Source organism: Suncus etruscus, chromosome 7 (assembly GCF_024139225.1).
Source record: "Suncus etruscus isolate mSunEtr1 chromosome 7, mSunEtr1.pri.cur, whole genome shotgun sequence".
Taxonomy (NCBI): Eukaryota; Metazoa; Chordata; class Mammalia; order Eulipotyphla; family Soricidae; genus Suncus; species Suncus etruscus.
In genome coordinates, this window is record NC_064854.1 from 122211105 (window position 1) to 122225344 (window position 14240).

Below are 14240 nucleotides of genomic sequence, written 5' to 3' on the forward strand. Positions count from 1 at the left end.
CCTGGAGATCAGGAGAAATAATGTTATACATTCTTTTTTGGGGGAGGAGCACATCTGATGGTGCTCTGGGGCCACTTCTGGCACTGCTCAAGGTACTGTGTCAGAATCCAACTGGGTTGGACAACATGCAAAGCAAACATCAATCCCTAATTCTTGTGCTCTCTCCAACCATTGTGTGCAAGCTGACTACATGGCACCTCCCTGCGGACTGGTCCTTCTGAACAACCCTCACTCTGTCCCCGGCAACCTCCTACCGCAACTACCAAGGTAGTTGACACCTGGTGAGTTGTAAAAGTCCAGCACCTGATGGGAAGATCTGTTTTGACTGAGGTGCTATTGATGGGTATTAGGTTGTGAGTGTGGAGGTAGGAAGGTACTTTTCATGAGGTCTAGGTGTGGTGCACGCAGTGAGTGTAGCAAGATGGGGCTCCAGACCTCACCCAGACCCCCTGGTTAAAACTATAGGCCCTGGGACGGGAGACATAGCACAGCAGCAGGGCATTTGCCTTGCACGCAGCTGACCCAGGACAGACAGTGGCTTGAATCCCGGCATCCCATATAATCCCCTGGGCCTGCCAGGGGTGATTTCTGAGCACAGAGCCAGGAGTGACCCCTGAGTGCCAACGGGTATGACCCAAAAACCAAAAATAAATAAATAAATAGATAAATAAATAAATAAAACAAAAAAACCTTATAGGCCTGAAAACCATTTGTCCCTGGCTGTAAAGGGGCGGGTCCAGGGCCAAGAAGCCACCCCCATTGGCTAGAGGTGCTAGGGGGCGGTGCTACGCATGCTTCCGGGGGGAGTGGTTTTCTCTTGGCCAGGGATCAAGGAGCCATCCCCATTGGCTAGGGCATGCGAGGGGGCGGAACTGTGCATGCTTGGGAGGGGGAGTAGTCCTCGCTTGGCCAATGACCAGGGAGCCATCCCCATTGGCTAGGGCATGCTAGGTGGCAGAGTTATGCATGCTTCCAGGGGTAGTGGTCTTCTCTTGGCCAGCGATCAAGGAGCCATCCCCGTTGGCTAGGCTGTACTAGGGGCGGGGCTGCACAACTTCCAGGAGATTTTTTTGATTGGCCACACAGGGACCAAGGAGTCAACCCCATTGGCTAGGCCGTGCTAGAGGCGGGGCTGTGGGCCTTGTTTGGCCAGGTAAAAAGGAGTCATCCCCATTGACTAGGCCGTGCTAGGCCTCATATGCTTCCGGGGGTCCTTGCTTGGCCAGGGACCAAGGAGCCATCCCCATTGGCTAGGGCGTGCTAGGGGCGCAGCTACGCACCAATGACCAGGGAGTCATCCCCATTGGCTAGGCTGTGCTAGGGGGCGGAGCCTCATATGCTTCGGGGGTCCTTGCTTGGCCAGGAACCAAGGAGCCATCCCCATTGGCTGGGGCACGCTAGGGGGCGGGGCTTCATATGCTTCCGGGATCCGAGGCGCCCATGCGTAGGGAGTCCTCGCTGCCTGATCTCCAGGCAGGAAGAGCACGTGCTGCCTGAGGCGGAGGTTGGCAGCGCGTTGGGGCCAGGGGTGAAGATCCTCCGGGTCACCCCGAGGATAGGTTCCGGGTGACGGGGGCCCTCGCAGAGTTCCCGGGAGCCTCCCTGGGCCATCCCAGCCGCCATTTATTTGCTTCTGTGTGGAGAGAAGCTGCTTCTGAGAGCCGCGGCCTGAAGCAGAAGCCCAGGCGCTCGCTCGCTCGCGCGACGTTCAGGGACATTCCGCGTGGGCTCTGGCACCGAGGCAGCACTGTTCCGGAGCCGGCTCCTTCCTGGCAGGTGAGTGGGAGGCGGAGCCTGAGGAGAAGGCCACGTTTCCGGTGGGTGTCTGAGGAGGGACCGGAAGTGCCGCCGGGAGTGCCCTCGGAGGGCCTCGCACCTCGAGGCTGAGAAGACCCGGAAGGGCCCTCAACGCCTCACTTCAGCTCGCTCGTTTCCGGTGTCTGAGGAGGGACCGGAAGTGCGCCTCGCAACTCGAGGCTGAGAAGACCCGGAAGGGCCATCAAAGCCTCACTTCAGCTCACTCGTTTCCGGTGTTTGAGGAGGGACCGAAGTGCCGCCGGAAGTGCCTCGGAGCGCCTCGCACCTCGTGGCTGAGAAGACCAGGAAGGGCATCAAGGCCTCACTTGAGGTTTTCGGTGTCTGAGGAGGGACCGGAAGTGCCTCGCAGCTCGAGATGTGCAGGCCTGCAGGGTCCATCAGTGCCTCACTTGAGCTTGCAAGTTCCCTGTGTCTGAGGCGGAGCCGCAAGTGCCCTCACAGCAGAGCCCGTGGGCCTCTTCATCAACACCATCACGTCAGCTTGCGCGTTTCCCTCAGCAGCTGCCACAGCGATTGTACAGAGCAGGGTTTTTGCGACCATTTTGTGCGAAGGCACGCTTCTTTTTTTGGGTTTTGGGCCACACCCGGCAGCGCTCAGAAATGGCTCCTGGCAGGCTTGGGGACCCTATGGGATGCCGGGATTCGAACCACCACCGTTCAGCATGCAAGGCAAACGCCTAACCTCCACGCTATCTCTCCGGCCCCAAAGGCACCTTTTTTCCATTAAAAAAAGAAAGAAATCACGAGGCACACCACCATTAGAAAATGTAAAAAAAAAATTTAACTGGGGCCCAGAGAGATAGCACAGCGGCACCAAAGGTGGTTGGTTCGAATCCCGGTGTCCCATATGGTCCCCCGTTTCTGCCAGGAGCTATTTCTGAGCAGACAGCCAGGAGTAACCCCTGAGCACCGCCGGGTGTGGCCCAAAAACCAAACCAAAACAAAACCAAACCAAAAAAAAACATTAATGGGGTGGGGGAAAGAATGATAAATGTTGTTAAGAGATAAAGGAAGATGAGGATGAGTTACTAGCAAACCTTAATGGAAGTTTCAGTGGAGAGTAGATTTGCTGACCAAGCAGAAACATGGTTGATATGTGTACTCAAGAAAAAAAAAAGATAGGATATTGGTGTCAGTGTTAACACAGCGGGTAGGGTGTTTGCCTTGCAAGCGGCCAACCCTGTCCATCTCCGGCATCCCATCTGATCCCCCAACCCTGCCCAGGTGATTTTTGAGCACAGAACCAGGAGTAACCCCCAAGCACCACCGGGTGTGGCCCTAAAACAAAAAAAAAAAAGAAAGGCAAAATTTGATAAGAAGTTGTTGAATGTTTACAGAAAGACTTTTTAAAATAGTGGGAAAAAATAAATAGTGGGAAAATAGATTTTTTTAGCTTTGTCCCTAGATGAGAACTAATAATGTGAAGGGATTCCAGAATCTGCCAGGACTAATTTCTGAACTCAAAGTTGAGAGTAATCCTTGAGTGCTGCTGGGTGTGCCCCCCCTCAAAAAAAAAATAGGGGCTGCAGAGATAGCACTGTGGTTGCCTTGCATGCAGCCAACCCAGAATGGATGGTGGTTCGAATCCTGGCATCCCACATGGATATGATTTCTGAACGCAGAGACAGGAGTAACCCCTGAGCGCCGCTAGGTACAACCCAAAAACTAAAAATAAAAAAAAAAAAAGGAATGGAATGGAGTTGGACAGATGAAAGATGGGATTTAAAGTCATCTCATTCTTTATTTGATGACTGGTTATGATTTTACTTAATTGTACTGTTTTTTTTTTTTTTTTTTTTTTTGTTTGTTTGGATTTTGGGCCACACCTGGTGGTGCTCAGGGGTTACTCCTGGCTGTCTGCTCAGAAATAGCTCCTGGCAGGCACGGGGGACCATATGGGACACCGGGATTTGAACCAACCACCTTTGGTCCTGGATCGGCTGCTTGCAAGGCAAACACTGCTGTGCTATCTCTCCAGGCCCACCTAATTGTATTGTTACTTTAATTTTGAAAGGTTTTTTTTTTTTTTTTGGTTTTTGGGGCCACACCCCTTTGATGCTCAGTGGTTACTCCTGGCTAAGCGCTCAGAAATTGCCCCTGGTTTGGGGGGACCATATGGGATGCCAGGGGATTGAACCGCTGTCCTTCCTTGGCTAGCGCTTGCAAGGCAGACACCTTAACTCAAGCGCCACCTCGCCGGCCCCAATTTTGAAATATTTTTAAATTTTGAACATATCAGAACTATGTCTTCAGTTTCCTTTCAGGGGGAGCATATCCTGCAACGCTCAGGGGTTCTGGCTCTGCATTCAGAAATCACTCTTAGCAGTGCTGGGAAGACATATGGGATGCCAGGAATTGAATCCAGGTTGGCAAGGCAAATGCCCTACCCATTGTGCTATATAGCTATATAACACTCTAGCCCTGTCCTCAGATTCTTTCAGGGAAGTTTTAGTTCTTGTCTGTGTTTGTTTTGCAGCTATACCTAGTGGCATTCATGGTTACTTCTGGCTCCTCGCTCAGAAATCATTCCTGGTAGGCTCAGAGGACCATATGGGATGCTGGAAGATCGAGTCCAGGTCAACCATGTGCAAGGCAAATGCCCTACCTGCTGTGCTATTGCTCTAGCCCCAAGTTTTAGTTCTTAATTCTTAGGTTTCACCTCTTACATGCTAAATACCAGAATATTAGCTGTATCAACTGTAATATAATATTTAGCATACTTTCGTTTGCTGCCTTTGTTGGTTTGTTTTTGGGTCACACCTGGCATCGCTCAGGGGTTACCCCTGGTTCTACGCTCAGAAATCGTTCCTGGAAGGCTCGGGACCATATGGGATGCCGGGATTCGAACCACTGACCTTCTGCATGCAAGGCAAACACCTTACTTCCATGCTATTTCTCTGGCCCCAGTTTGCTGCCTTTTAAAATTGTGATTACTTCCTTTAAAATGTGTTTGAAAAAAATATGTCTATTTTAGGGGCCAGAGCAAGTGGTGGTGCAAGTGGGAGGGCACTTGCCTTGTCCGTGCTAACCTAGGACATACTGGGGTTTGATTCCCCCAGTGTCCCATATGGTCCCCCAAGCCAGGAGCAATTTCTGAGCGAGTAGACAGGAGTAACCCCTGAGCATCACCGTGTGTGACCCAAAAACCAAAAATGTCTGTTTTAGGGGATAGGGAAATAGCCCCACAAGCTGGAGCACATGTTTTGATGTAGGAGGCCCACGTTTAATCCCCAGCACTGCATGTATCCCTGAGCACTACCAGGGGATTTTGGGATTGTCAATCCTAAAACTGAAAAAATTCTGTTTGAGACCAGAGAGTTAGTATAGGATTTAAGGCATTTACGTTGCACACAGTTCAAGCCCAGTTTTATTCCTGGCACTATATATGGCCCCCTTAAACACCAACAGCAGTAATCCTTAGGCACAGAGCCAGAAATATCACCTAAACACCAGTGGGTGACTAAAAATCTTCCTTGCCCCCCCAAAAACAAAATTAAATATTATATGTGTTAAAGTATGTTTTGGAGGGAGCCACGTCTAGAGCTGTGGCTTACTTCTTGCTTTGTGCTCAGGGTTCACTCTTAGAAGATCGAGGCAAACTGTATAGGATGCTGGGGATCAAACCCCAGGTCATGTATGCGCAAGGCAAGTGCTGTGCCCACTATACTACCTCTCTAACCTCAAACCAAAAAATATGTAAAAAATATAAATCATGGGGCTGGAGAGAGAGCACAGTGGTAAGGCATTTGTCTTGCAAGCTACCAATCCAGGATGGACGGTGGTTTGAATCCCGGCATCCGATATGGTCCCTGTGCCTGCCAGGTGCAATTTCTGAGTGCAGAGCCAGGAGTAACTCCTGAGTGCTGCTGGGTGTGACCCAAAAAAAATAATTTAAAAAATATAAATCATGAGCTGGAGCAATAGTACAGTGAGTTGGGTGATTGCATTGCATGTGATCAACCCAGGTTTAATCCCTGAGCTTCTCCAGGAATACCTGTTGGCGTCATTACCCACTTTACTGTCTCTTTGGTCCCTGCAAATAATAGTAGGGGGGGGAATAAAAATTATGACCATTTAGATAAATATGAATTGCTTCAATGTAATCCATATTTCTTAATTTTCTTCTAGTTTTCAATAGAATTAATAAGAAATGAATTTTAATGTCTGGAATATCAAAGATATGCTCACTATCCCCTCAGGCTTTGGGTAAGTTTTCCAGTTATATTTTCTAATACTTAAGAATATCTTATAGTTGCTTTGATTTCATAGAAAGAAATTCTCTGGGACGAGAGTGATATTACAATGGGTAGGGCGTTTATCTTTCAAGCAGATGATCTGGGTTCGATCTCCAGCATCCCATATGGTCCCCTGAGCCTCTGGGGATGGCCCCAAAACAAAAAAAATTCTTCTGATTAGAATCGGGGGGCTGGCATGGTGGCGCTAGAGGTAAGGTGTCTGCCTTACCAGCACTAGCCTAGGACAGACTGCGGTTCGATCCCCCTACATCCCATATGGTCCCCCAAGCCAGGAGTGACTTCTGAGCACATAGCCAGGAGTAACCCCTGAGCGTTAACCGGGTGTGGCCCAAAAACCAAAAAAAAAAAAAAAATAGAATCGGGCCAGAGCGGTGGTGCAGAGAGGTAAGGTGTGCTAGCCTAGGACGGACGATTCTGGCATACCATATGGTCCCCCAAGCCAGGATTGATTTCTGAGTGCATAACCGGGAGTAACCACTGAGCATCACTGGGTGTGGCCCCCCCCAAAAAAAAACAAAAAAAAAATAGAATCGGGGCTGGAGAGATAGCATGGAGGTAAAGCGTTTGCCTTTCATGCAGAAGGTCATCAGTTCGAATCCCAACGTCCCATATGGTCCCCCGTGCCTGCCAGGAGCAATTTCTGAGCATGGAGCCAGGAATAACCCCTGAGTGCTGCCGGGTGTGACCCCCCCTCCCAAAAAAAATGGAATCATCCCATACAGTGTTGGGGCTTGAGAGATAGCACAGCGGTAGGGCGTTTGCTTTGCACACAACCGACCCAGGACAGACCTGGATTTGATTCCTGGCATCCCGTATGGTCCCCCGAGCCTGCCAAGAGCAATTTCTGAACACAGAGCCAGGAGTGACCGAGTCCCACCAGGTGTGGCCCAAAATACGCCCCCCACATACAAAAATAGAATCATCCCATACAGTGCTTATTCCCGTCCTTCCCTTCCCCTGTTTACACTGCCTGCCATTATACTTTTCTTCTTCCTACCATTATGATTATAAAGCATTATAAATTCAACTGAGTATTATTTGAACAGTGACCCTTTGTCCAACACTGGACACTAAAAGGTTCTTTTTTTTTTTTTTTTTTTTGGATTTTGGGTCACACTCAGTGATGCTCAGAAATCGCTCCTGACTTGGGGTACCATATGAGAGACCAGGGGATCGAACTGCATGGTTCATCCTAGGTCAGCCATGTGCAAAGCAAACACCCTACCACTGCGCTATTGCTTCGGTCCCCACTAAAAGTTTTTTAAGAGTTAGATATAGGGGCCGGAGAGATAGCATGGAGGTAAGGCATTTGCCTTGCATGCAGAAGGTTGGTGGTTCGAATCCTGGCATCCCATACGGTCCTCTGAGCCTACCAGGAGTGATTCTGAGCTCAGAACTAGGAGTTATCACTAAGTATAGCTGAGTGTGATTCAAAAAGAAAAAAAACTGGTTTGATCCCTGGCAATACATGGCCCTTCCTCACTGCAGCATGATTAAAAGTAGTAGTGAAAAATTTAGACTGGAGAGATAGCATGGAGGTAGGGCATTTGCCTTGTATGCAGAAGGATGGTGGTTCGAATCCCAGTATCCCATATGGTCCACCATGCCTGCCAGGAGCAATCTGAGCACAGAGTCAGGAGGAACCCTGAGCACTGCCGGCTGTGACCCAAAAACAAACAAACAAACAAACAAAAAAGTAGTAGTAAAAATAATATAATAGTAGTAAAAAAAACAAAAGTGGAGTATGGGGCCTGGAGAGATAGCACAGCGGCGTTTGCCTTGCAAGCAGCCGATCCAGGACCAAAGGTGGTTGGTTCCAATCCCGGTGTCCCATATGGTCTCCTGTGCCTGCCAGGAGCTATTTCTGAGCAGACAGCCAGGAGTAACCCCTGAGCAATGCCTGGTGTGGCCCAAAAACAAACAAAAAACAAAAAAAAAGTGGAGTATGAAAAATTTCTATGTTTATTTCTAGATATAGTGTTTCTTCTTTGTTTTTAGTGTCAAAATTGAACCCATACCCTTAAACATAAGAGGCGTGTACTGTAAGTTACTGAGCTACATCCCCACTCCTCCAGTTACAGTTTTAAGATATAAATTCTACATTATATGTAGGCTCAAATAGCTTTTATTTTTCCTGCCCAGCTCACTATTATTTTTGACCTAAGAGTAGAGTTACAGAGATCTGTTTAGCTATTTTGAGAAATGATTATGCAACTCGTATTTTATGTGTGTAGTCCTTTACCTTAGCTAATCTTAGAAAACATTTCTACAAATTAAACTTTTATAACTCTGTGAAGAGCTATTAGAGACATTTTTTTTTTAAAAATATGGAACGATTCACGAATTTGCGTGTCATCCTTGCGCAGGGGCCATGCTAATCTTCTCTGTATCGTTCCAATTTTAGTATATGTGCTGCCGAAGCGAGCACTATTAGAGACATTTTTGTTGGTATTTTATTAATATGAATATTCACTGGGTCTGAAAAATAGCTTGATGGGCTTCATGCTTTGCATAATGGAGACCTGGGTTCAATCCCCTTCTTCAGTGTTATCCAAGCTCCCCAGGAACGACTTCATTCATGAGATTGGAATAGCTCCTGAACACTGTTGGGGGCTAATAAAAATTAAATAAATAATGTGAAAGCTCTGGCTGAGAATATGCTGTTCATGATTAAATTTAACATTGTGTGTTGTAATGAAAAACATGTTTCCTCAGGTTGTGCAGCATCGACAAATTATTTTTTGCTTGTTTTTTGTTTGTTTGTTTGTTTTGCTTTTTTGGGCCACACCCGGCAATGCTCAGGGGTTACTCCTGGCTATCTACTCAGGGGGACCATATGGGATGCTGAGATTCGAACCAACTACCTTAGGTCCTGGGTCGGCTGCTTGCAAGGCAAATGCCATTGTGTTATCTCTCTGGCCCCAAGTGACAAATTCTTATAGGCATGTCTTTCTTTTTTTTTTTTTTTTTTGTTTTTAGTTTTTTGTTTTTTGGGTCACTCCCGGCAGTGCTCAGGGGTTACTCCTGGCTCTATGCTCAGAAATTGCTCCCGGCAGGCTCGGGGGACCATATGGGTGCCGGGATTCGAACCTATGACCTTCTGCATGAAAGGCAAACACCCACCTCCACGCTATCTCTCTGACCCCAGGCATGTCTTTCAAATAAAAACGAAGTTTTTGTTTAACATAATATATACTTATAAGGTTTAGTATACTGTATTTGGAGAGTGGGTGTATTATTACCCAGTATTACTATTTTATTATTTATTTTTTGGTTTTTGGACCACACCCAGTGATGCTCAGGAGTTACTCCTGGCTGTGCGCTCAGAAATCGCTTCTGGTTTGGGGGAACTATGGGATGCCGGGGGGATTGAACTGCGGTTCATTCTAGGCATGCCTTGCTGCTTGTTCCACTGCTCTGACCCCCCAGTATTACTATTTTTATTTGAGGGTTAAAAAACTGATGCAGGGGCCAGTTAATTCAAAGGATGAAGTGTATGCTTTGCATGCAGGAAACCCAGATTTGATTCCTGACACCACATTGTTTTCTGAGCACCGTTGGAAGGGACTAGCGAGCATTCAGTACTACTGGATGAGGTTCTGTAACAAAGAAAAACATGCCCAAAAACCTGGCTTACAGGGCTCGTCATAAGGCTCCAAAAGCTAGTTTGAGTGCTTTGCCTGTGGTAGCCCAAGCACTTTGAGGAACAACTCCTGAACACTGAGTTGGGAATTATCCTGAACATCATTGAGGGTAGTCTAAAACCAGAACAAAATTAAAATAGAAAGAACCAGAGCAATAGTAAGTGGTTAGAGTGTTTGCCTTGCATGCAGCCAACCCGTTTGATCTTTTGAATTCCTTATGCTCTCCCAAGCAGCACCAGAAATAATTCCTGAAATTACTGAGTTCAGAGCCAGGAGTGACCCTGAACATTACTGGATGAGGCCAAAAAAAAAATACACATATCCAAACAAAAATAAATAAAATTAAAATTGGGGGCCGGAGAGATAGCATGGAGGCAAGGTGTTTGCCTTGCATCAAAAGGACAGTGGTTGAAATCCTGGCATCCCCTATGTTCCCCCCACCCACCCCCCCAGCATGCCGGAAGCAATTTCTAAGCATAGAGCCAGGAATAACCCCTGAATGCTGCCAATGTGACCCAAAAAAACAAAAAAAATAAAAAAAATAAAAGAAAATCAGCCTAGACATAGGCTGGAGTGATAGCACAGTGTGTAGAGCATTTGCCTTGCATGCAGCTGACCAGGGTTTGATTTCCAGTTCCATATGGTGCCTCAAGCATGTCAGAAGTAATTCCTGAATGTTGAGCCAGGAGTAGCCCCTGAGCACTGTTGGATATGGCCTAAAACCCACCCAACGTCCTAGACAAAGAAAAGAAAATGTGTTTGTATGTGAGTGTGTATGAGAGAGAGAGAGAGAGAGAGAGAGAGAGAGAGAGAGAGAGAGAGAGAGAGAGTGTGTGTGTGTGTGTGTGTGTGCAGATGGAAAACTGCCAACTTTCTTGGAAGGAAGTAGACACTGGTGAAGGGATTGGTGTTAAAACATTGTACACCAGAAACTCACTCGTGAATAATTTTGTAACTTTGTACATCATGGTATTTCACTTTTTTTAATTTCAAAAATACAAAAATAAGGGACTGGTAAGGTGGCGCTAGAGTTAAGGTGTCTGCCTTGCAAGCGCTAGTGTAGGACGGACCTTGGTTCGATCCCCCCGGCATCCCATATGGTCCCCCCAAGCCAGGGGCGATTTCTGAGCGCGTAGCCAGGAGTAACCTCTGAGTGTCAAATGGGTGTGGCCCAAAAACCAAAAAAAAAAAAAAAATACAAAAATAAATGTAAATATTTTGTTACCAAAAATATTGGGTCGGAGCAGTAGCATGGAGCGGTAAGATGTATGTCTTGCTGGCGCTAGCCTTGGACAGACCATGGTTCTATCCCCATCGTCTCATATGGTCCCCCAAGCCAGGAGCAATTTCTGAGTGCATAGCCAGGAGTAACCCCTGAGCGTCACCAGGTGTGGTCAAAAAAAATATATGTATGTATGTATATATATATATATGTTATATATATTGGCCTATAGGGGCTAGAGAGAGATAACACAGTGGGTAGGAAGCTAGCTTTGTATGTGGCTGGCCCAGATTTGATCCCTGGCATCCCATGTTTCCCTGGGCACAGCTGGGTGCTGCCCTAAAACACAAACAAACAAAAACCATTGGCCTTAGATAAACATTAAAAGCAAGTTGAAAGTATTTATTTTTGGTTTGGGGGCCACAACTGGCAGTGCTCAAGACTTAGAGCCACTTCTGGCTTTCTGCTCAGGTAGTGCTTGGGGAGCAGCGATATATGATGAATGACCAAACTGGAGTAGATCATGTGCCTAAGAAGTACTTTAACCCCTATTCTCTCATTTTTATTTATTCTCTTCGAGATACATACTAAAGTTTTGAAAATATAGTATTACTTTCATCTCCAAATTTTTTTGTATCTCCAAATTGCTCATAGTATTGTTATAGAAGAAATAATAGAGTGCAGAGCCAGGAGTAACCCCTGAGCACTGTCAGGTATGGCCCAAAATTAAATTAAATTAATCTTTAATATTTTGTTTTTTATCATTTTTTCCCAAATTGTAATCAAAATATCTGGTATTCAAATTTTTGTTTCTTTAGAAATAGTATTGGCAGTGTTTATGGAACCAGGAAGACAGAAAAAGCTAGCATTCTGCCTTGAGTATTCTGAAATGATTAATTGCTAACTATTATTTTATTTGTTTAGGATATTTCTTCACTTATTATAATCTTAATTTCTCCCTTAATTTCAGGACCACTAAGTCATCTAACTGGGACAGTAATCAGACCGATCACTCTAATCTCAGTGACTCCCAATTCCTCTTTGGTTCTCAGTTCTGTCCAGAAAGCTTAGATACCCAGTCAGCACCCTTGGACTTTGGTGGCCAGTTGAGGAATCCTAAACAGTCGCAACAGAATTCTCTGGATGTGAGTATGATTTTCTGAATTTCTCTGCACATAATTCACAGTAATTATATGAAAAATATAATACTTATTCTGTTAGATTTTGTTTTAGAATTGTACCTATTTAGGGATGATTTTATTAAACAATATTTTAAATATATATTGCTAACTTATTTAACTTGGTAGTCTGCAGTGGGAAAATATTTATATTTTAACTCCTATTCTATTCTTGCATATTTGCATTTTCTTCTTTTTACCAGCAATCTAGAAAAATGGAGTTCCTTGATCTTTCCTAACGAGAGCCAAAAATGATGTTAAGTTTTCTAAGTCTAGCCATACTTTTGGTCATAAAAATTTCAAGAGAAAAAACAGATTGATAAAACATTAATCTGGGTTGCTGGGTTGAAGCAATAATATAGTTTTTTTTTTTTTTTTTTTTTTTTTTTGTGGTTTTTGGGTCACACCTGGCAGTGCTCAGGGGTTATTTCTGGCTCCAGGCTCAGAAATTGCTCCTGGCAGGCACGGGGGACCATATGGGACGCTGGGATTCGAACCGATGACCTCTTGCATGAAAGGCAAACGCCTTACCTCCATGCTATCTCTCCAGCCCCGCAATAATATAGTTTGTAGGTCACCTGTCTTGCCTGTGGCCAATGTAGGTTAGATCCCTGGCATCTCATAGGAGTGAACCCTGAGCACAGAACCAGAGATAAAGATAAGCCTTGAGCATCACCAGGTGTGATCCCAAAACAAACAAACAAAAGAATAAAATGAAATATATATATATTTTTTTATTTTTTATTTTTTTTTTTTTTGGTTTTTGGGCCACACCCGGTAACGCTCAGGGGTTACTCCTGGCTATGCGCTCAGAAGTCGCTCCTGGCTTGGGGGACCATATGGGACGCCGGGGGATCGAACCGCGGTCCGTCTCCTAGGCTAGCGCAGGTAAGGCAGGCACCTTACCTCCAGCGCCACCGCCCGGCCCCGAAATATATTTTTAAATATGGGTAGGTTTGGGGGCGGAGCAATGGCTTAGTGGTTAGGGCACTTGCCTTGCACATGGCAGTCCTGGACTCGATTCCAGGTATCCCATATGGTTCCCTGAGCCTGCCAGAAGTGATTTCTGAGTGCAGAGCCAGGAGTAACCCCTGGGCACTGTCAGGTATGGCCCAAAATTAAATGTGTGTGTGTGTGTGTGTGTGTGTGTGTGTATACATATACATGTGTAGGGCCTGGAGAGATAATAGAAGAGTTAAGGTGCTTTAATTGTAATTGTAATTGACCATGGTTTTGTCCCTGAGCACTGAAGCTAGAAGCAGCCCCAAAATTATGACCATATATGACCTCCAAATTCAAAATAGAAAGAAACACGCAGGCCAGAGAGATAGCATGACGGTAGGCGTTTGCCTTGCATGCAGAAGGACGGTGGCTCGAATCCTGGCATCCCATATGTCCCCTGAGCCAGCCAGGAATGATTTCTGAGCACAGAGCCAGGTGTAACCCCTGAGCATTGCCAGGTGTGACCCAAAACACCCCCCAAAAAAGAAAAAGCACCCATAAAATATATTTTCTCAGTCTTATTAATCAGTTATTGCCCTAAATGTAGATAATTAACTTAAGCCGTAATAGTTGACGTATTTTATATATATATATATATATATATATTTGAACTGGTAAAGCAAAAACAACATTAACAAAAATTTGATTTATTTTATAATTTTATGCTGTAAATAAAATTTAAAGGAAATACATATGCAATGTTGGTTTTTAGAATTGTAATTTGCACTTGAATGTTATATACTGTCATTGAACAAAAAATGTGACTATAAACATGTTTGTGTATGAAATGCTAGAATTATTTCTCTCATTAACAGAGTGAACCTAGTATTTTCACAAAGTACCAGACCAAACCCCAGTTATTTGGAGGAGATGTAAAAAATGGAAGTTTATTTCCTCTTCCTTTGTCAGTTAGAAAATCAAAAGGCTTCCTGAAACAGTTTGAGGAAAAAACGAAAAGAGCAAAAGATGAATGTGAGAGGTAAGCAGACCTTTCAAATAAAAGAGAAAAGCTATTTTTTTAGAGGGAAAGAGAAAATGGAGACTAAGTATTAAACTAATTCAGTGTCACTGTGATGGTACTCTTGTCTTTACAGATCATCTACCAATTACCCTATACCAG

The 14240-nt window shown here is 45.3% G+C and overlaps 1 protein-coding gene and 1 non-coding gene across 2 annotated transcripts in view; one reads left to right on the forward strand and one right to left on the reverse strand.

The window, feature by feature from the left end:
• The first annotated feature begins 5968 nt into the window (after positions 1–5968).
• The window catches only part of IHO1 (interactor of HORMAD1 1), a 34479-nt gene continuing 26207 nt past the window's right edge, over positions 5969–14240 (forward strand). Inside the window, exons 1-3 of the mRNA XM_049777356.1 lie at positions 5969–6024; positions 11911–12085; positions 13936–14099. Coding sequence (XP_049633313.1) covers positions 5969–6024; positions 11911–12085; positions 13936–14099 — 395 coding nt within the window. The remainder of the gene's footprint in view (positions 6025–11910; positions 12086–13935; positions 14100–14240) is intronic.
• LOC126014997 (U6 spliceosomal RNA) lies at positions 8396–8502 on the reverse strand. Its single transcript, XR_007497908.1, has one exon. It is a non-coding gene; the product is annotated as a U6 spliceosomal RNA (small nuclear RNA).